The 23,314-nt window shown below is 32.0% G+C and overlaps 2 protein-coding genes across 2 annotated transcripts in view; both read left to right on the top strand.

Moving 5' to 3' along the window:
- Nucleotides 1-4,331: 4,331 nt before the first annotated feature.
- On the top strand, nucleotides 4,332-16,124 carry LOC143227445 (uncharacterized). Its single transcript, XM_076458891.1, has 5 exons — nucleotides 4,332-4,338; nucleotides 5,469-5,620; nucleotides 12,156-12,239; nucleotides 15,653-15,686; nucleotides 15,946-16,124. The coding sequence occupies exons 1-5, from the start codon at nucleotides 4,332-4,334 to the stop codon at nucleotides 16,122-16,124; spliced, it is 456 nt and encodes a 151-aa protein (XP_076315006.1).
- Nucleotides 16,125-20,013: 3,889 nt separating this feature from the next.
- Nucleotides 20,014-23,314, top strand: part of LOC143227212 (uncharacterized) — an 83,745-nt gene continuing 80,444 nt past the window's right edge. Inside the window, exon 1 of the mRNA XM_076458701.1 lies at nucleotides 20,014-20,050. Coding sequence (XP_076314816.1) covers nucleotides 20,017-20,050 — 34 coding nt within the window. The 5' untranslated portion in view covers nucleotides 20,014-20,016. The remainder of the gene's footprint in view (nucleotides 20,051-23,314) is intronic.

Here is a 23,314-nt window from a genome sequence, read left to right as displayed (position 1 = left end):
GCCCTCGAGTAGCTTTGTGCCGAATTCAAAAACAAACAAAATATAAGTGCATTTTGAAGTTTTTCAACAAATGTTTCAGTATGTTTTATATTTAAAACTGAGATTTTACTTAGATGTTCTAAAGTATGAAATATATTAGGCTATGATTTAAAGTGATTTTTATGTAAGAAAATAACAGAGTGCTAATTTGTATAATTTTTAAGTGAAAGATAATTCATGTTACTACAACAGTTTCAAAACTTATGTGAAGAAACATCTGCTTTGAAATAGACAATAAACTAATTTTATGAGCCTAATGATTGAAATCTTACACGATTAGTTTACATTGACTCATTTATGTAGTAACATGTCTTTCGTACGGTATCTCAAGTTAATATAGTTTGCTTCACTTGTTATTAAACAAATGAAAAATATAAACTTTAGTTGAAATAATAAAATGAATATAATGTACAAAAACTGCAGTTAAGTTACCATGTACTTTATAAACTAAGACATTTCAGTGTGAGTAACGACAATTTATTTAGAAACTTGAACAATCAGTTTATATGTTGAATAGAAAGTCTTCAAAAATTGTAAGGTAAGTAAAATGTATCGTCAAGTATTGTGAATACACATTTAGTGTTCTGTATCACTGCAATGTGCAAGAACTGTGTTTACTGATTTTAAATTCAGTGACATACACAAGCTCTACTGAACGTAGGGCGAACAATTACATATTATAAAATTTGGCACATTGAAATAAGGCTTTTACTATTAAAAGTGCAACATCACGTGTGTTAAAATCGTGCTGAAGTAAAGAAACAATGTCTACCTAGAGTAAAACTATTATTTGTATGATCTTATAATAATAACATCTTCGACCGATAGAAACACCGTGAAAAGTATGCAAGTAAAAACTGTAATAGGATACACGTGTGAAATCACATATTTTGTCGTTAGCAGTAAAAATGGTAGTAAAAGTGGAAGCTTTTATGTTCTATTACTGCCTGATATTTAAATAAGCATCCTCTTATGGACAATAATTGTAAAAAGGTATGCTTAGATATAGAACTTAAACATATAATCACCATATAAAGATATTTATAAAATATATGTGATATATAAATTTAAATTACAAGTATCAGTTACCCTTTATGCAATTCTGTGGAACACTATCTGTCCTTGTAAAACATAATGTAACACAAATAAATATACAAATAAAAAACAACAAAAAAGTTGAGACCAGTATGCATCCTTACAGAACTGTCAGCCTGTGTTAGACTCATCCGGTACCCCTAGCAAGACCATCCATCCATAGAATCTTAGTAATACTGACCTATTTGTAACAGAATGTGCCTATAGTAACATTGTCTACTTAGTTACAACATTTTTAAATATGTTTTACTTACAAAGTGGAGCTGAAAAATGAATGTTCTGCCTAGTAAAACTATCCGCCAATGTAATGTTATTAATTTAATCTACTTAGTAGCATTATACGCTTATAGTAACACTACCCGCTTGTAGAAGCACCATGCTTTTTAGTGAACCTTAAGCATTTTCAAACATTGGTAAATCAAAATATTTTACCAATTAAAATCACAGTTAAGTGGGAAGAGGAATATCGTATTTAATCCATGAAGTCAAACAAGTGAAACTTAGATTGTATGTTAAAGTAACAGTTTCACTTGTTACGGAATTGACTTTGATGATATATTGAGACACGTGTGGACACTCTTTGATGAGATAGTCATGTGGATTTAGTAGCACTCTTACTGAACAGTCTCTATCATTATGACAACATCTATCAGTCATGAAAGCCTAAAAAACATGCTCACTGGTGACATTCGTGGAACTATGATATCACTGTCACCGTCTCTAATCCTCCCCTTTACTGCAATTAATGTGCCTGGTCTTATTGTCAGTGTATGTTTCACAGATACGTTTAACTCTCATTTTCACATTTTAAACCTAAGTAATTTATGTTTCGCATTTACTTTATTGACGTTTGACAATTTGTATGAGTTTTTACCTTTCCTTCTGTAATTTATCAAATGTTGGTGTTCTCTTTCATCTGTCAGCAGTTTAGTAATGTATAATTTATATTACATGTTAGTATAATTTATCTACTTACAGCGAAGTACTTTTAAATTTATTTCATATTTTGATATGGATTATCAGCTATGAGCACCACTTAAGTGCTTTCTGATAAACCTTATATGTGAATATTACATATCATCTACCAACTGTATATCAGTTTCTGACCTATTTCACATGCTAATGTTACCCGTCATACGAGGGCTGTTCAAAAAATACGCGGGATGACATCATGAAACAAAATGTACTTTATTTAGATTTTAGAAGTTACAGGTCTGGGACCCTTTCAAAGTACTCTTCTCCTGAATGCACACACTTATCCCAACGGTGTTTCCACTTGTTGAAACAGTCCTGGTACGCTTCTTTTGTAATGTCCTCCAGCTCCTTCGTCGCATTTGCCTTAATCTCGGGAATCGTCTCAAATCTTCTTCCTTTCAAGGGTTTTTATGAGTTTGGGGAACAAGAAAACATCGCAAGGAGCAAGGTCAGGTGAGTAGAGGGGTGGGGAAGAACAGTGATCGAGTGTTTGGCAAAAAACTCACGAGTTCTGAGGGCTGAATTTCGCAGCAACGCGGTGCATCTTCATTTTTTTGGTCAAAATCTCGTAACAAGATCCAACTGATATTCCACACTTTTCATCAAGCTCCCTGACAGTCAGACGTCGATGTGACCGCACCAGGGTGTTAATTTTGTCGACGTGTGGGTCGTCAGTTGACGTGGAACGACGTCCAGGACGCTCATCATCTTCAATGGACTGTCGACCATCCTTAAAACGTTCATGCCACTTAAAACATGCCGTACGCTTCATAGCAACATCACCGTAAGCCGTGTTAAGCATAGCAAAAGTTTCAGTTGCAGATTTTCCAAGTTTAACACAAAATTTCACAGCAAGTCGTTGCTCCTTCATGTCATTCATTCTGAAATCCGCCAAACGAAAAAATCGCACTTCACTTAAAACCGCGTAGCTAATACACAAATGAAGATATCTGCAATCGAGAAACGGCGTCGTAATCAGCTGATCTGTGCAAACCTAGCGACACCAAGCGGATTCCCCTGGAATCAACTGGAGCCGCGCAATTCAAACACTCCGCGTATTTTTTGAACAGAATTCGTATACCATCAGTTTATTATTTTATGATTTATTTCACATGCTAGCTATACCACCAGTTTACTACTTGTTATACGACTCGTTTCTTAGTTTATAGCTCATTTCATGTGTCAGTGTTACCACCATTTCACTACTTTCTGATTTATTTCACGTGTTCGTATTAACTGCCATTTTCCATCAGATGAGGTATTCTTTAATTTTTAGGCTAGTGAGGTATAATAATTTTATTATTTTAGAGTTATCTGTCATTTATCATAAATTCAATACCTAGTTTAACCTATTTATAAAGGTAAACCCGCGGTTTGATTCCTCGTTGTAGAAACAGACAGAAATTCTATTGTGTAGCTTTGCGATTAACTACGAAAAGGAAAAGAACATTTTAATATGACCTGTGTTCAACCACCAATCTAGTTATTTGTAATTATGTTTCCGCAGAGAGACATACTTTTTTGTATTGTTTTTTCTTTGTTCTTTGCTCTTCTTCCAAATGTTTTTCAATTTATTGACGATTTTTCTTTTTATGGTGGATTGATTTGAAACTTGTTGAGTTTTACCTCGATCCAATACTTTCAGATAGAGGAAAATAATTTTTACATATAAGCTTTTTAACAACTTCGTGCCGTAAAAGGTAAGACAACCTGAAATGTATAATTTAAGCTTTCGTGTGCACATACTACAGCAATTGAGATGAAAACTGACACAAATATAAATGTTGTCCTTGAGTTTAATACATTAACTTAAAAACTTGTATTTACCTATTTTTATTCTTTTTAGAGGACATCAAAGCTCACAAAGATAAGCATTTTGGAGGTTTAAGTAAATTACCAGGCTCTATTTTTATCAATTTACACGAGACTTGAAACAAACATGCTTTTTTAACAAGTCCTAAACAGAGATAAAAATAGTTTTAAAATTTAAATTTACTAATTCAGTAAAAGGTAACGGTTTACTTTCAACATCATTTTGGCTTTGTGTTATTCCTGGTTTCCATTCTTCAATGTAACTCAAACCAAAGCCATACTTCTTAGTCCTATGTGATGTGCTCCCGGGTGGGATAGCGGAAAGTCTTTGGATTTACTTCCCTTTGCTTGCTTCCCTTTGACGGACAAAGCAAATAGTTCAGTGTGTCTTTGCTCTCAGAGAAAACAAAATGCGGGGTAAATTCTGTCATAATTGAGACATGCTTCTTTTGATGTTCATGTGTTCGTTTTAACAAACTTATTATCTGGAGAGTCCAGATGATGGTTATCAACTAAAAAGTCACCCACTGTCTCCACCTTGTTCATCAATTATGCGGAACATGTTTGGTTTAAATTACCCCTTCTGTTGTGTAGATATAATATCTTCCTTTATTCCTGTTCTTTGTATGATCACAATATACCGCTTCCTTTTTCTTCCAACTTTTATCATCGCCACAAGATACTGGAATTTTATGCTCTCTGCTTCGTTTTTCATATCAAACTATTCAGTTCTTCACTTGAATTTGATAACCACATCTCTTTCCGGCCAATTCTTCATCATTTCTACAAAATTCGAAACCAATATGAACCACCAAATCTGCAAAACTACATTTATTATCAGGACTGGTAAGTGAATCTTTTGTCTTCCCCGTAACTTTCTATATGGTATACTTATTTTATTCCAACCCTTTAATAATGCCATTCCCATCCCTCTGAAGTTTGTTTATGTTCTCCATGGCCATGTCATTTTCATCTAACTTTCTCACTCATCCGTATATTATTATAGCTACCTATTTTCATTAATCTTTTCACCAAAGAGAAGCTATAACCGTCTGATTCGTCATCTTCTCTAAGTTACAATGAAATAATAATTAAAGAAAATATTTGGTTTGGTGGTCCAAGATGTACTGATGAGCCTTGAATAGGAAGAACCGTAGTCATTTGCGGATGTTGCAGCGAATCAAAAAATGCATTAGGTTTCTGAATCACATATTATATTTTCACTTTTACCTTTGCTTAAAAGCAAATAAATCTGTAATATAATCACTATACAGGTGACCTGCTGTTTAATACAAACTAATAAGTTCAATGCAGTATCACAGTGTTATTTACATTTCAATATTTATTGACGATATTTTCTGGTGAGTGAAAAATAACATATAAAACCAATAAATACTTTTTTTTATGTTATTACTTTTGTCTTTCAGTTTTTTCTTATCCGCTTATTTGTATCATATTGGCAAACTGTTTATAACTTTTTATTAATTATGTAACCACAAAGATTATTCTTTGTTATCAACAATGAAATTACTTTCGTATTTTTCCAGTGTTATCTACAGATCTGTTTCCGTTTGGAAGAACTACAACAACTGATTTAATACAAGTGCTGGATGAATACACTAATTTAGATCTTCAGGAAGGCATTCCAGATATTCTAAACTTTATGTTGTGGGAATGGAAAAAATGTTTACTTCACCAGGTGAAATAAAATTTTTATTTGTAAAATCGAAAAGATAAAAATTATATTTTTATTTAATAAGAAAATAAAGGAATAAAATGATTTTTTAAATATTTAAATGATTTCAAAAGCTGTAATAACAATAAAAAATTCTATGTGAAATGATTTACTGTGTCTTATAGTATGATGTGAAACCATTTATTTTTACACGAAAATTATCCGCTATTAGCAACAGCTTTTGCTTCTAAAATAATATGTGTAGATTTTTGAAAGAGAGAGAATATATGTACATAAAGGAAACTCAACTAAATCATGATATATATTGATACAATAATCTTAGGTTTCCGAGGTGTTTATTCATACCCATTATTGACACTGATGACAAACCGTTATGTATTTGAGATATAATTTAACTAATAGTTACTGATGAAATAGAGAAACTGGATGTGAAATAACATCTAGTAAAGATTTCTGTTAACTAGCCTCGTGCCACAATATACTTCAGGTCATCTTTAAAAAGATGTTAAGTTGTTGTAAATGGTTCATTGGAGGGATATTGAGATGATCCGTGATGGATGGATTGTCATGTGAAGATGAACTGAGGTATCTTAACTCTTTATTTACTGATCGACTTAAAGTGTCTCCTAATGGAACATTGGTACGTTTACGGACATATATTGATAACATCCGTGGTTCGAATACCTGCAGTAGGCAGAAGAGACAGCTCAATGTTGCTCTGCTCTAAAGATAAAGTAAATACAGTGCTCAGGTATTCATGAATATTAAAGGAATTGATTACATTAGAGAACAAACTGTTCCGTGCTGAATTCTGTAGGAGTAAAATAAGGGGTCATAAGATGTGAAAAAAGTCAGAACAACCTCCAGTTGAACTTGTTTTAATTTTATTGTAGGGCAGTAAACCTTAAAAGAACTGCTGCCTGGACTTGTAGAACCTGAAAATTTGAAAAATATTAATAAGTAACTGAAGGATCGGAGCTGGGTTTATTAATTAGTTTTGTTTGTAGTTTTTAAAATCCTTTTACTTTTGTTTAAAGTTACAGCCATTTCTAATTTAAAATTTAAATAGTAACTTAACATGGTCTACACTCCATAGTTGCTGTTTGAAACTGTGTTTTTACTCTAATATTTCCGTATTTAATGCACAACCAACATGGAGAATTGTTAACTTATCCGAGTTTGAAGCTTTCGACCAGTCTAAATACATTTATATAACACTTTCGATGAGTAGTTATACAACAGATATTAATAAGTAAACGACCAAACTTATTTTTATTCATAAGCACCAAGTGTATCAGTAATAATATCAAGATACTATTCTTACCCTGGGTTCTCAAATTTGTTCTGTTGAATTTCCTTGTCTTTACATTTTAATCAATCAACAGGTATTACCATATGTACGTTATGATAATTTGTCTTTCTTTATGTTCCGCATCTCACTTTGAGGGCCTTGGGTGCACTATAAAAGTGACTGTCATATACCATTAGTTGGTCAGTAAAAAATAACCTTAAAATTGGAGGCAGATGCCGTTGACTGCCTGCTTACTTTTTAGTTTACTGGCTGAAAATAAGAGGAGGTTATGCAAAGATAGTCATTGTTAACTGGGAAAATTTTAGATACTCTTAATACTACTTTAAATGTAGACCTAACGTCTGTTTTTTATCTTAATTCATGTGCATTTGTTCTGCCTCTTTATCAACCATAATTATATTCTGAAGAATCAATTCGTTGAACAATCATATTCTCTATATGGAATCTAATACTTGTCTTAATTTTTTTACCAAATCTCTTAACTACATTTTAGATAAATTTTAAGCATAGATCTCAAATCTTTTACTGATCCTAAACTTTGCTGTTTTCAAATGCTTTCTACAGTTACGACAGAAATTGTTCGTACACCTGCGTCCCAAGTAGTTTTTGCTCATAACTAAAAAAGTATCACGATTAGGCTAATAGACGTGTGTTCTCTTATAAATATCATACTAACACACATCTACATAAATATTTATGTAAATTAAACGACAAATAAACTGTTTATAAGCAAATAACCAAAAATAAGAGGAGCAGAAAGTGTTCGTACCTTTCAGAACGTGAGAACAAACTGATATTTCCGTAAAAATTTTGTTTAGTTTGGCGAATAAACTACATTACACCATTCCAGAACAAGACAATGGGTTCATAATTATTGGAATTTAGCCAGCTAAACACTCATTTCCGCCAATTTAGCGCCGTCTCCGTCATTATCTGCTTGGTCATCATGGCGAACGGGAAACAACTGTCCAGTGATTAAAAAAAAAACCGAATTATTGTAAAATACAAGTCTCGTGTGTCTAGTTCCGGTATTGCTGCAAAACGTAATGTGCCGAAATCTACTGTTCAAAGCATAATTGCAAGTTTAAGCTTACATGATCAACTGCTAACCTCCCTCGTTCCGGACGCCCCATCAAAATTCCAGAGACAACCAAGAGGAAGGTTCTCAGAGAAGTTAGCAGGAACCCTCGTTTAACACGTAATGACATACAGAAACTGGTAAGGGAAACTGGGGTTGAAGTAAGCACCTCTGCAGTTACGAAGAAAGCATGCGGATAAACCCTTTACGTATTGGAAGAGTATTCTTTGGTCAGACGAGACTAAAATCGAGCTTTTCGGTCACAATGATGTTCGCTATATTTTATGTAAGAAGTGGGAACGAAATATTCCAAAGAACACCGTCCATACAGTTAAACACGGAGGTGTCTCGATCATACTAAGGGATTCCTTCAGCTCTTCTGGTGTAGGCAGCCTTCACCGCGTCAACGGAGTCATGAAAAAGAAAAGTACGTTAATATATTAGGCACTTATATCAAGAATGATGCTCGGAACATGCGGCTTGGGCGTCGTTGGATATTTCCGAACGACAACGACCCTAAGCACACTTCAAAATATGTGCAATTCTGGTTGCAGAGGAACCATATAAGCATTCTGGAGTTCCCATTGCAGTCACCCGATCTCACCCTAGTTAAAAACGTTTGTCATAAGTTGAAGACCAGTGTTCATCAGCGTCATCCGAAAAAACTTGCAAGAGTTGGAGGCCTTCTGTAAAGAAGAATGTAGGAAAATACCAGTCGAGTACTTTCAAACGATCATGGAGGGCTATAAGGAGAGATTGCGCCAAGTAATTAACCTGATAGGCTACACAACTGACCACTAAAGTAGACGCACGAATACTTTCTGCCCATCCTATGTTTGGTTATTTGTTTATAAACAAATTATTCTTCGTTCAATGTACATAAATATTTATATAGATGTGTGTTAGTATAATATATATATTATACTTTACTTTCATTATCCTAATCATGATACTTTTCATGTTACGAGGAAAAAACTACTCACGACGCAGGGATACACTTTTTGTCGTAATTGTACCTAAAGACGCGGGTCAGGAGTGTACATTTTATGGTGAATGTTTTCAAAATGTACAGTCATGTGATCACCATCTACATACAAATAAATTTGATGAGTGTGTTATTATTTTGTTTATAGATATTTTATTTTATTTATGCTATCATATGATTGAACATTTAAATATTCTCCATTTACTATTGGCCCGGCATGGCTAAGCGTGTTAAGGCGTGCGACTCGTAATCTGAAAGTCCCGAGTTCGCATCCCAGTCGCGCCAAACATACTCGCTCCTTCAGCCGTGGGAGCGTTATAATGTGATGGTCAATCTTACTATTCGTTGGTAAAAGAGTAGCCCAAGAGTTGGCGGTGGGTGATGATGACTAGTTGCCTTCTCTCAAGTTTTACACTGCTAAAGTAGGGACGGCTAGTACAGATAGCCCTCGAGTAGCTTTGTGCGAAATTCCAAAACAAACAAACCAACCATTTGTTATTTCACTCGACCATTGAAATTATACAAAATCTAATAAATATACGTCAGAAGTGAAAAAAGGGAAGCCAAAAACGGATTGAGCGTGTAACTTAAAGGCATGAAACCAAAAGTGATGGCCAAATTAGTAACTACACATATGGTATTTATAAGAATTTTATAGCAAATATCCATTCATTAGGTAGCGAGATCGTATTTTTTGTTCAACTGTGTATATGTTTATCTATATATGCATGTCTGCACACACACACACATTTAAATGTATAAAACTAGAGACACACAGAGAATTAAATACGAATAAATTTTTACACTACAATTCATATTTCATAACATTATTGTAATTCCTTAAAAACTTAATTGTGACATTGATTTCTTAATTTATTAATTTCATTTCTTTAGTCTTTATTTTGTTACGTTTGAAAATTTAATTTTTTAGATATACTTTTAAGCCAGTGATATTTAATCTTATTTTATTTCATTTGTAAGATTTTATATCTTTTTTATTTCAGCTATAACTTTTCCTTTTATAGATCTCATAGTTTCGTTAATTTTAACTTACTGAATCGTTATATTATTCCTATTAATTCTTCCAGAATCTATTTTAAATATATTAATGTCTTCCTTCGTTTGTAACACGTAGTCCCTGTGAACAATCCACCAGAGGCATGTTTAAAAATGTAACTTATTATAGTTGCTCTTGGTAAAAAAAAATAAGCCTTGGGTTCTTTCATTTTTAGATATTAATTTTCCTAGATATTTACATATTTATTATTTGACTTTTCGTTTTGCTTGAGATCCAAGTAATTTGTACAACTTTCTATGAAATTATTGGTGGAGTCAGGAAGATAAAACAAAATTCGTATCTGTTCATATTTTACAGGTTTATATCGTTCTTTCTTCGTATATGTCAAAACTTCCTTTCACGATTTTAAAGTTGACAAACTTTCTTTCTACATTGTTTTACCACAATTCTAATCTTTCTTCCTATTCTACTTTTTCAGGACCTCCACATTATTATGTAATAATAGATATGCATATCAGCAAAATAGGTAAATAGTATCTACTGAGATATATTATCCAGTCACAAATTTCTTTCACTCGAGCCCAGCACGGTTACAGTAAAGTGTCGTTGAAGAGATACAGTGTGTCGCGTTTTGGATTGAACCTAGCATATGCAGCAGGCTGTATCATATGGGAATGAACTACATCTGTTAATCGACATAGTTATAATCAAGATTTAACACACATCAAGTAGAGTAATATACATATCTAGTTGGTAGACCTTATGAAAAGGGTAAGACGAACTAGAGGAAAGAAAGTAAGACGAGAAAGACAGAAGAATCACAAAGGCAGAATGGAGGAATAACTGAATAGAAAGCACAACTTAACAAAAAATTATTTTTCTTTGCTTTTGTACTTCTAATAAAGCAACTTGAGGGTTATTTTTGCTAGCAGTCTGAAACAACAATATGCAAGAGGTAAGACAGTTAGTCAACATCATTTAACAGCAACTCTTGAGTTACTCGAATAGTGAGCTTGACCAATATATTGTAATGCCATCATGGCTAAAAGGGCTCTTAGTACAATATGATGTATTAGTAGGGTAATAGGTTAGGTTGATACAGTATGATTTATTATTAGGTTAAAATAGTATGATATATCACGATGTTTCTACTTCAGTGATGAGAAAGACCAGTGGAATGAAACGTAACAGTAAGGTATGCATTTTTAACATTATCAGTGTAGAGTTTATCACTGAGCGAGAGAAAGGTTAACTAATTGTAAGCACTATACAAGTAATTAGGGATAAAGAATAAGTGGGGGATTAGATGTAGAGGGGTAAAACTTTCAAAAGTGGTCAAAGAAATCATACCATCGGTATCTCTACTGACGTATTCTTATCACAGTAATATTATTACAGTGACAATACGTAACATTATTGGAGAAAAGAGTAAATAATTTCAGAATTAGATAGGTGTTTTTAATGGTACAAATTTGTTGTTTGTTTTCAATTTCGTGCAAAGCTACACGAGTCCTATCTTTGCTAGCCGTCCCTAATGTAGCAGTGTAAGACTCTTGGGCAACTCTTTTACCAGCCACGAATAGGGAGATTGACCATCACGTAATAACGCCCCACTGCTGTAAGGGGCACCAAGTTTAGTGTGGTGGGGATTTAATCCCTCGAACCGCAGTCGAGTGCCTTAACCATCTCCCCATGCCGGACTGTATTAATGATTTGAAGTTGTGATGAAATGTAATAACTACACCTAAAAATATATAAGTTATTTTCCACTGCAATGTATAAACATTTATTTTAAGGTTTTATTGTTCTAACAAAAGGATAGGGATGAGTATTATCTTTAAATGTTAATAAGAATCTTAATAAATATATAAAACAAAGGATTAATCATTTTGTCTAAACCTATACAACAACATTATGCAAGAAATAGGGGACCTTTCAAAAATTAAAACTATTATCTCTTTGATATTTGCCTCAGGGTATACATGAATATTACGAAATGTATAGAAACATAACGTTTTTTATTATAATAATTACAGAAACATTATATTGAGATTATTTAAAATGCTATGATTTAAACTTTGCTTGGTTATACTTGTTCTTATGATTTCCATCTTTGTCGATAATTATTTTTATTTTCACATGTAGGAAAGTTGCGTGGATACCACACAAAGTAAAAAGTGTAATCCGGATCTTTTGGTGTTAGCAATGAGAACATGTGTATCTGAAAAGGTAAGCTGAAGTTATTATAACGATGTAAGTGAAATGTTAAAATGTAGTACCCACAACGTTATGTTAGTGTTGAATAGAATTCTATGTTTGCTATTTGGAGATAACCTTCTACTGACACCACCTTATACATATCAAGCCAGTTCTATTTTTTCGATTTGCCCATACCAAAGGTTACTGACGAGAGTTAGAGTTCCCCGAAACCGGGATAATGCAGCGACAAATGATAAATATAATTAAATATTAGACTTCTTGTTTGTTTTTGGTATTTTAAATAGTTTTCTGTGGAAATGAAGAAGGTTTATTATAATTTGTTAACTTTGATACCTATCTTCAAGTATAGGGCAATGAGGGTTAACACCTGATTTTACAATTCTTCTGTTCGCCGTCTTGAATGAAAAGGTAATAATTTATAGTCACGCATTTATCGAGACTAGCAACAAGAGGGATGTATTAATATAGCCGTAATTATAAAATGCCTACAATTTGAGTGGTAATATATTGTTCGAACACAGATGACAAGGATAAATAAAAGTTATTGAGACTCAAGGAGAGAAAACCAAATAGTTATGAAAAGATCGACGAAAGAAATGCCTACCTATTGTTAGGTTTATTATTACATGTAAGAGTTAGAGTTCGTTTTGTACATTTAATTGCTTCTAAGTTCAGAACCTTTTATATATGTAAAGAATTGTCAGTTTTTACAGTTATAATAATATTCTAATTCAATAATATACACAGAAACAATATTTACATCTCTAGAAGTTGCGGTTTAACAAAACAATAGGCCTAACATTTATGGTGAAAATCATGTTGACCGTTGATTTTTTTTTTCACATTATTCCTAACTTGTTCATTACCGGTTCGAAATCGGAGATGTATCAGAAAAGCACTTGAAATCTCTTTGTCACAAGTTCAATGAATATTTATATCTCCAAACTTATGTTTTCACAAGAAATATTATGATTTGGGTGCATTATCATCGTATTCAATGTAAGCAAGTTTTATGTCTTTGTTTACCTCTTTTTTTTATATATATATATGAACACAAATATTAATCTTTGCGTTGTCATGTGTTCATTAATTCGTGTAGTTCAACCCAACTACCATTGAGATTTTTTTATTAATTTAGCGCAAAGCTACACGAAGGCTATCTGTAAAATTACACAATTTACTTGTGTAAGGCTAGTGGGAAGGCAGCTAGTCACCACCAACACCGTCAACTCTTTTACCAACGAATAGTAGAATTGACTCTAACGTTATAATGATACCACAGAAAAAAGGGCGAGCATATTTAGTGTAAAGAGGATTTGAACCCGCGACCCTCAGACTACGACTCTATTGCTCTAACCACCTGGCCAGGCCAATGCTGTAGTGACTGATGTATCAGATATATCACGATGTCCTTTGTCATTATGTTTAAAGAAGGGTGATGGGTCATTTCTTTTAAATAGCAACAGCTTTAATGGGTATCTGGTCTTTTTCTCATAATCTAAAGCGTCAAAATACGAATGTTTTCTGGCGTTCTTAAACATTTGTTTCGTTGTGTCCACTATATTGGAAAATAACTTGTCATCCACGATGGCGCCATATCATGATTAGTAAAACGCTTATTAAATAAGTGAGAAGCCATTACTGGTTTTATCTAATTTATTCGTGTGAGAATACATCAGAATGGTATAAGATTTTTAATGTAGTTGTAAAAGTTAATAGAACAATTAAACGAAGACAGTGGAGTATTGATAAATTAGTAGAAGAGGAAGGATGTATACGTGTTATTAATCCATTCTGAATAAGGTGTAGACTTTGTAGGGAGGAAGATGGAGAGAAATATAAACGTGTGTGTGTTTTTTTTTCTTATAGCAAAGCCACATGGGGCTATCTGCTGAGCCCACCGAGGGGAATCGAACCCCTGATTTTAGCATTGTAAAACCGTAGCCTTAGAAATATAAACGTAGTGGGTGGCACATGTTTAGTGAACAATACGTGAATAAACTGAGAATTGAGGAAAAGTTTAAAAATCGGACAATTATTATTAGAGTGTTCTGGTATTAGCACAATCGGTGTCTTATTCTGTAGTAGCAACTGTTGTTTTCTTAGTGCGGAACTCCGTAATGAGTTATTTGCACTTTACCCACAGCGGGAGGTAAAACACCGTATTAGACAATTTCCCTCATTTTCTAAATCAACACATTCTTGCTGGCAGTCTTCGAAATAATGTTTGTTTCATTTTAAATATTTTAATGAGTATAAAAGTATAACTCTGCTAATTTTCATCAGACGTCTAATCTTATGTGTCTACAACACTGCGATAGAATATTCCTTGAAACTTATTTTACCTTTTGTTGATGATTTCTGGATAATTTATATATTTTGTTGCGCTCTAGTTCTTCGTTTCTATATTCTGTCACAACGTAATAAGTTTGTTTGTGATTAAGCACAAAGCTTCACAAAGGTGTATCTGTGCTCTGCTTACTACGGGTATCAAAACCATGTAATGATATGCTTGTAAGTTGTATTTAATGAAAGTACGAGTTATTCGGTTTAAACATAATACTATCACGAACATTCATTAACAGCGACGATCTTCAACATAAATCTCTATAACAAGATGACGAAACAAAAATGTACCATGTTATTTCTGACATTTCTTTACCAAAATGAGTGATTTCAATAAAAATAGAGAGACTCCATAAGTGACGTCAGCTACCTACAGTATTTTAAGCTATTAGAGGTGAATAAATGACCACATGTTAAAGCTTGCAATGTCACAGACTGAAAAGTACAGATCTCTCGTACCTTGACATGCAACAGGCATCCAAGTTAAAGCACCAGTTCACCATTACTCACTACTACTACTTCATTCTTATGTAGTCTTAATAAAGAAACCTGACCAGAAATACATTTAATTATGATTCTGGTAAATTTACTTTTGCTAAGATATGTTAATCGTGTCTCTTGTGGAAGCCTAATAATTGTGAACCGTTAAGAAAACTAAATTGATCTAAAATAAAATGAGTTTTATTTACTGAAGTATAGGCATGTATAATAATTCAGTGTTAATATTACTAGTTTGTTTGGAACTTATTTGAACAATAGTTCATTTACTGTGATGTAGGACTAGACTCGTTGTAATCTAAATCCTGTCTTATTTCTTTGTATAACTTAGACTTTTTAGCAAATTCTAGGGTTTGATTTCGACACATTTTGCGTAATTTTTGAGTAATTTGCGTCAGTCTGGAAAATGTATTGATACTCTATAGAAGTTCTTGTATTGGTTTTACCTTAGAATGTAAAGTTCTCTGATTTGATGGAAAAGTCTGTAATAAAGTCAATTTTTCATAAGTATGCTTTGTAAATTTTGGTACTGAAAATAAATTAATTCCATATCTTACTTATCGTTTCTTATTTTTCAGGAACAATGCGATTCGTTTGCTTCGTGTTCATCAGGTAACTTTATTCTGGATATTCTTATTTTAAGTCACTTTGATATATTTCAGTTGATGAAACACGTAAGTCATTAAAATATATTTGTAAAACACTTCCTATTTTCTAAGCATATACGTATTTTAAAAGTTGTTTAAAATGGGCCTTTTCCAATTGTTTTTGAAAAGTTGTACGTACATTTAAAATCATTTAAATTTTAGAAGACCAAAAAACGGACAGTTTCTTCAATATTTGTTCCAGAAACTTCTTGCTTTTGTTTTAGCTAAAGAAGAGAAACTCGACTGTTCAACTGACGAATCTACATTAGGGCAGCATCTGTGTCACAATTTTACAGACTGTCATCGTTGTTTTACTTGTTGTCAGTCTTCAGCCAGCTCAGAAAAGATTTGTTTGCCTAGAATGGACTTTCAGATCAACTGGCGAGCTTTGCAAAAACAGTAGGTGTTACGATTTCGTGCACATATTAACGTTTATTTTTTTCATTTTATAAGTTGTTTATAACGTTGTATACTTTTTTTAAATATTATAAACTTGACTTTTTTACGTTTAGGAATGAGAAACGTATTTCCTTGACCTTTAAGACCTTTAACCATTAATTTATGTTATGCTAAATAAGTGACTTCAATCTTTAAGTAATGTTTTCTATTGGTGTCTTTCTTTACAAACACTGACTTATATTTTTATTTTCTAGAAAAAATGAAAAACTGGGATCCATCCCTATCTTAAGTCTCAATGTTTAAATTCTGTAGTACTTTATGCTAAAAACTACAGAAACATATAATATTACTATTGTTTGTAATTAAGCACAAAGTTACACCTTTGGTTATCTTTCCTCTGTCCAATACGGTATCAAACCTGAATTCTAGCGTCGTAAGTTCGCAGTGCCGCTGGAGGCAAATTTATGAAAACTGTCTTCAGTAAACATTGAGTTAAATTATGATTTATGACTGCACTATTGAATTCTAGTTTTTCTCCTGAAGAATGTAAAGTTCTAAGCTGATATTTTAGTTGTGGTATCATTGATACCTATTTTAACTGTTGAATTTTGAATGTGATATTTTACACTAATCATTGGCGGTTCAGGTTTGTAAAAATGTGTTCTGTGATTCAGTATTATAAGATGCATTTCTGCAGTAGTGTAGGTACTTAGAAATAATGTTTGAGGTAGTTTAAGTCCTTATTTGTCAAACACTATGTAAGAAATGACTTTTTAAAGACGCACTTGATCTGTAAACACTGACGTCAATGGTATTTTCAAATGTAAACAATTTCTGAAATAACTTAGAAGAATTGAGTTATAGAATATATGAATAAGTTAAAACATTTTACAATGTTTTCTCTTAGTTTAGATAAACAGTAATTGAAGTTTAAGTTACCGTTTTAAGTCCACTGGTTTATGTAAGCAATTTAACTCCACAAAGTTTCTTCTCACATGGACTATATTTTTATAAGTATCTTTAATAATTTGATTCAGCTATGTAGTAACTACGTTCGTGAGTTTTAAATATTTACGGTGTTATAAACTGTAAACAATTGACTTCATAGCATTCTAGAGTGAATGTTTATATTTGTGAAAATTTCAAATTATTATATACATATCAGAAAAACACAACAGCATAAAATTCGGTCTTTAATCGAAATAGGAAATATGTGAACAAATATTTATGAAAAAAATAGTTATTTAACATAATAGAAACGGGACTTAAAACGCGGTTTCTATTAACAAAACAAAAGCATTAGATCAAGAAATGTTTCACTGAACAAAAGTATCTTATGCTTCACTGTTTAACAAACATTATTCAATGTGTAAAGTTTTACATTAAGTTAAATTAATTGTCAAATACTTAGAGATTTTAAAGTTATTTAAATAAAAGCCCAAGAAAACCATCTGTTTGCAAACATGATACAACATATCACAGTTCCTGTGCACATCTAAAGAATGAAGTGCAATGTTACCAAACAAAAGATCTATACTTATGTTAGTAAACATCGTGATATTAGATGCTTATGTTCTAAAAGTATTTTATGTTCTTTTTTATATACATATTTACTCATCGAGGATGTTAGATCATTAATTGTTGTGCAGTTAACATTTTATAGTGTAGTGATTTTATTCAACAACACCATAATTTATGTTTCTCTTCTTAATTTAGCTTTGTTTCCAGACGACTTGGGGCCTTTAAATTGTGACTTCTGTATTTGTTTTTGTAATTCTTACATCTGCAATGCTTCCCTTCTCTAACCACAGATTCCTAAATTGCTTTTAATTTGCTGACTTTCCGTAGTTTTACATAAGATACATTTTAGTGCTGCGATTTCAGTAAGTAGAATGGTTGTATTTTTTACAGTTAGTTAAGAGCTTTGCAGTATTTTTTTGGCAGCTAATCACTGATCAATAATCAACGTGTTGAACGTAGTTCAGCTTTAGTTTTATTTCTAAACAATTTTGTGCTTTGAAATACTGATTTCTATGTCTGTTTTTGTAATTCCTAGGTTTGCAATGCTCCTTTTCTGTAACCATAAATCCATGAATTGTTTTTAATTTGCTGTCTTTCCGAAGTTTTATTCCCTTAAAATTGTTTTATTTCTTCTGTTGCTATCATTGCAATGTAAGTTTATCATCTGTTACTTAATCACAGAATTACTTATTGTCAAAACATATGTAAAAAATTGAAAGTGTAGAAATGGGTGCATCAGAGTGTGTTGTTATTTCGAATTAAGCACAAACCTACACAATGGGCTATGTTTGCTCTGCCCACCACGGGTATCGAAACCCGGTTTTTAGCGGTGTATGTCCGCAGATATACTGCTGAGCCACTGGGGTGCATCAGAAAGTGAGGAAACAAGGTAGGAATGGGCATGGTGCAATAAAACTTCTTCTCTACAACCTCACAAGTAAGGAGAAAGAGAGTCCAACATGCATAATTTGTTTCTTTTTTCTAACTTGTATACATTAAACCAAATGGATTAAACTTTAAACTTATCAAACTTAGCTGTGTTTATCATACAATGACTAGAGATTTTTTTTACTAGAATTACGTCCTGCAAAGTCTGTTTATATGACATCAGTAAATATCAGACATTCGTGTGAATTCGTAAGATAAATGATTTTTTTTAACAGCTTGTCTTTATTTTTGCGGCTGCATGAGAAGACAACAGGGTTTTGTACCTCAGTTGCAAAAAATAGAAATATCAAAAATATAAAAATAGAATATCCTAAGAAATTGTTGTGGATTGACGTCATGGGTTCGTTACTATCTATACAAAAGAGGAAAAATAATGAACACATTTTTCAATGTTACCATAAGTTGTATAATACCATGAATACAGAAAAATGAAGTAGGCGTGAACAGTATGCTGGACACGTCCCATTGTTAGGTAGTACAGGAGAGGTTTCATTACACTACATCCATTCTTCCTTGTTTTCTCACTTTGAGGTGGACCCATTCCTGCAGTTTTTACAAGTACATTTTTCACTTATATGTATTTTTTTCATACAAGGTGATGTTATCTTATCCATCATTCTTTCATATGTGTTGATAATCCTGTATGTATATCATCAACGTGAAGGGCACCGTGATATATTATATAATGTGCAAATAATGGTGTATGTGTGTGTGATATGCATTTTATTTACTTTCGGTATGTGTACACAATGTGAATTTGTTCTGCACATGTGATTACTCACTCTGTATTGTATACTGCTATTTAGTTGATGCACTGTGAGCTGCGGCTGTGTGCTTACATTAAGGGTTTATACGTTTCTTTCTTAATTTAATTAAATAAGTCACGCTAGCACTAGCACGTGATTTCTGTATAATTGTTATATTTGATGCACTTAAAACTATGATAAGTTTTTGTTACACAGGTGGAGGCGATCATCAGTTTCAGCCAGTCGGTGAGATTGAGAAATTTGTTGTTTTGTGAATTTTTGTATGTGTTCTGCTTACTTTCTCTAGTGATTGTACGATTTACAATTTTGTATGTGGTTTATTTATCACATAAGGGTTTCTCTCAAACACTTTTGAAGATTTATTATTTGGTTGTTAAATGTCTACATAAATAAATATATTGTATCACGTATACTGTATATCTGACGCATTCTTACTTAAGTACAACTCATTTAATGTATATATCCATAAATAATAAATACAGCGATTTTTATTTATGGTTAGATTGTTATTTTGTAGTTTATATTTGTGAAAATTTAAGATGGTGTAAGATGTATAACCATTGATAACAGAGAGCTATATTTCTGTAACTGAATATTATTTACTTTTCATTGAACATCTTTCGTTTCTGTTCTTTATTAATTATTTATAGGGAAAATCAAATGACTTCCATAAGAAGAATAAGCAGATGTCATGGTAAGTATAATGCAAAGTTTATTCAGATGTCATGGTAGGTATGATACAAAGTTTGTTCAGATATTATAGTAGGTATGATGCAAAGTTTGTTTAGATGGTTATTATAAACAGAAGTAATTAACATTTGCACTTACGTATATATATATATATATACTTCGTTTCATTAAATGTTACCCAATAGGTTATGTTATATTAAATATACCTCTAAAAACATATAGCTCTATACTAAAGCATCTTCATACTCCTTTATAACGACAAAAAATCAGTAAATAACCATTCCAACTAGAGCTACGTGGATAAAATAAAGGTACTTATTTCAGAACGAAACTGGACGTATGACTCACAGAACAGTGGGTAGGTAGACCTTGTATCTGTAAGGCATACAAGTGAAACGAAATTATGAATTTAACACAAAGAATAGATGGAAATATATATATTCTAAAGATACGAATAAATTGAGCGTTACTTTCTGCAGGGTCCTGTGTGAAACATTAGGATGAAAATAATTATGAAACCAAAAAAGAAATATTTTAAGCACATCGCCAGCAGTCTACGTAATGTGTCATTCTAGTGTATATGATTGTCACAAGCTTCTGTGAATAACTGAATACGTAGTCATAAGTAAAGAACAGAACTATTAAAATATATTTTCTTCATTTTGATAGTGTATTGTAGCACACAGTTCCTGCAAGTAACAAATGTTTTAGATTTCACTTGTAAACTTGATACACATAAATGATGATTGGCTCATTAAAAGATTGTAAACTTCAAACACGTTTCGAACAAATTAAATAATTTACAAGAACACGTAAATAAAGTTTATTGTAAAACTCTTTAACACTGGTATTTAAATTTTATTCTAATACTTTTACACAACACAACTAAAATTCGAAGAGAGGAATAATAAATACGTAAAAGTAAACATCAATATCATATACCAGTAAATATAAAAAAGTAAAATCATTTAATATAAATGTATCCTTTATTAAATTTAAACACCAGCCAGTATGTCCCCTGCACCCAGTAACGCAGAGATATAGTTACGGACTCCCACCACTGAAAACCGGGTGTGGTGGGCAAAGCACAGATAGCCCATTATGTGGCTTTGTGTATAATTAGAGAAATGAACAAAAAATAACAGTATGTCCTCCAGCAACTAAGGGTAAGTATACGGAATATAAAGAAACAGAAAATAATTAAACACACACATTATTTTGTCACAAACACATACACGATAATAGATTTATGTAAGCAGCTAGAGGGACTGTCCTGTGCCAAATGAATGCCGTTTCAGACGACATTAAGGGTTACGTAACCATAATTTAATATGCCATTACCTGAGATTTCCATACCTATTATGCAATACATCCTTTAGAGGGTTACATAACTATTTGGTGATTTGCAAAAGGTCTGTAGTTTTACCTCAACCTGACAGAGGACGTTGTGCTAAGGCCATGAAATGGCGCCAGATGAAGTGCTATGTGATGAACATCAACTTGAAATTAACTTTTTAATAACAATCAGAGTTTTAGAATCAATAATTTAAACTAATTTCGTAATGTTATCTTTAGAGCACTCTATAAGAAAACAGTGCTATTTTATTCTTAATAACTTTATAGTTTTTTCTTATGTACATTTTATGAAGGCAGATGAAGGTTTATATATACAATTATATTTACAATTAAATAGAATAATTATAACGTTACAAATGAACTTTGTTTATAAATAATAGAGTGCGGTTCTTATATTTCACCATATCTTATACAAAAAATGTTTTGTATGCTCTTGTAAAGAATATTAAACTGTGCTTGATATTTGTTCGAAAACCAGACTGTATCAGTCAGAAAATAAAGCATAGAATAATTTTGATAAATAAATGTAATTTGACTATGATTGCTTAAATAATAATTGTAATATTTATTATTCCTTCTTGGACCTAAAGGCTACATGAACCATTAAATGCACTAGATCTAACATTTCATTATACAACAAAGAGTAACAGAGTTATAAGTTTATTGATTAGTAGTGATAAAATCTGTCACAGTTTAACCTTAATATTTCACATTAACAAACTACTGTTCACATGTTATAATTGTTTATCATGTTTCGCACTCAAAAATTGTAATTTTTAGAATGACATAGATTTTGAAACAATGTTAAAGCAACATGCATCATCTTTTCCACCTTAACGTCATGAAAAGGATGACTACTAAATTTTTAATAGATCACTGTTGTATAAAATCTTACCTCTTTGTAGACATGGTCACAAATCTTTATGAAGAGGTTGGCTCTTGCTAATTAAAATTATTTGCATTTTGGCTAAAAGCTTTGTGACCTCTGATTGTCAAAAATGATTATCTACCACTCAACGTATTTAATATAATACCCTCTTCTTCTGTGATATCGTTGCCATTAAATGATTTCTAGTTACTTAATGACCAGCCTCACAAACATGCAAATCGTGTGAGCTATTTCAACACATAGTTGACATATTCCAACTGATGGCAAGTTGAAATATTCGACCAACTAATATATTGGTTTCTACAAAATTGGCAGACAAAAAAAAATATATATTTATATATCTTTCAAAATTTCATTTTATGAGCACAATGACATTTAAACCTATTAGTTTACCAAAACATCAAATATATTTTCACGAAAAAATATAACGAAAAAAATTGACAATCACAGTCTTAAAAGGGTCTTTTATTATAAATCAAGTGATTAATTATTATTCGACTATTTCAAAACAGGTATTTCCTCACACAGATTATGAAACTGCTACAATAACATGAATTATCTTTCCACTTAAAAATATTGAAATTTGTCAGCAACGAAACTTTTCTACGATATTCTCGTGAAAAACTCACGTTTCATTCATAACACAATATTTAATTATATAGTGTTTATCAAAACATCCTAATTTATAAAGTATTGTAAAATGTATGTGAGATAAACTATAAATTAGTATGTGTAAAATGAAATATTTTGCCGAGAACAATAACAATCAAAGTTATATGGATAACGGAATAGCATATTTAATCGATGTAGCTGTACTAATGAAACTATAACCTTGAATGTTAAGTTATTACATGATGTTTAGAGATTTTAAAACGTTTCTTTAAGGGTGATTGTTGTAAAAAAATGTTCTTCAAATCAGTTACACTTTAAATATAATATAATACAATACGTTAAATGTGTACTAAGTCATTAAAAGCATCATAGTTTGTCTCGTTCATTATTTATGGAATATTTGCATCTACT

Source organism: Tachypleus tridentatus, chromosome 9 (genome assembly GCF_004210375.1).
Source record: "Tachypleus tridentatus isolate NWPU-2018 chromosome 9, ASM421037v1, whole genome shotgun sequence".
Lineage (NCBI taxonomy): Eukaryota > Metazoa > Arthropoda > Merostomata > Xiphosura > Limulidae > Tachypleus > Tachypleus tridentatus.
The sequence above is the reverse complement of the archived record's forward strand: the minus strand, read 5'-3'. Positions and strand labels throughout refer to the sequence as shown.

Bases quoted from the DNA above. Each gene is read 5' to 3' on its own strand.
- LOC143227445 (XM_076458891.1), top strand. The intron at 5,621-12,155 runs GTGAAATAAAAT...TTTCACATGTAG, and splicing joins AAAAATGTTTACTTCACCAG to GAAAGTTGCGTGGATACCAC. The intron at 12,240-15,652 runs GTAAGCTGAAGT...CTTATTTTTCAG, and splicing joins GAACATGTGTATCTGAAAAG to GAACAATGCGATTCGTTTGC.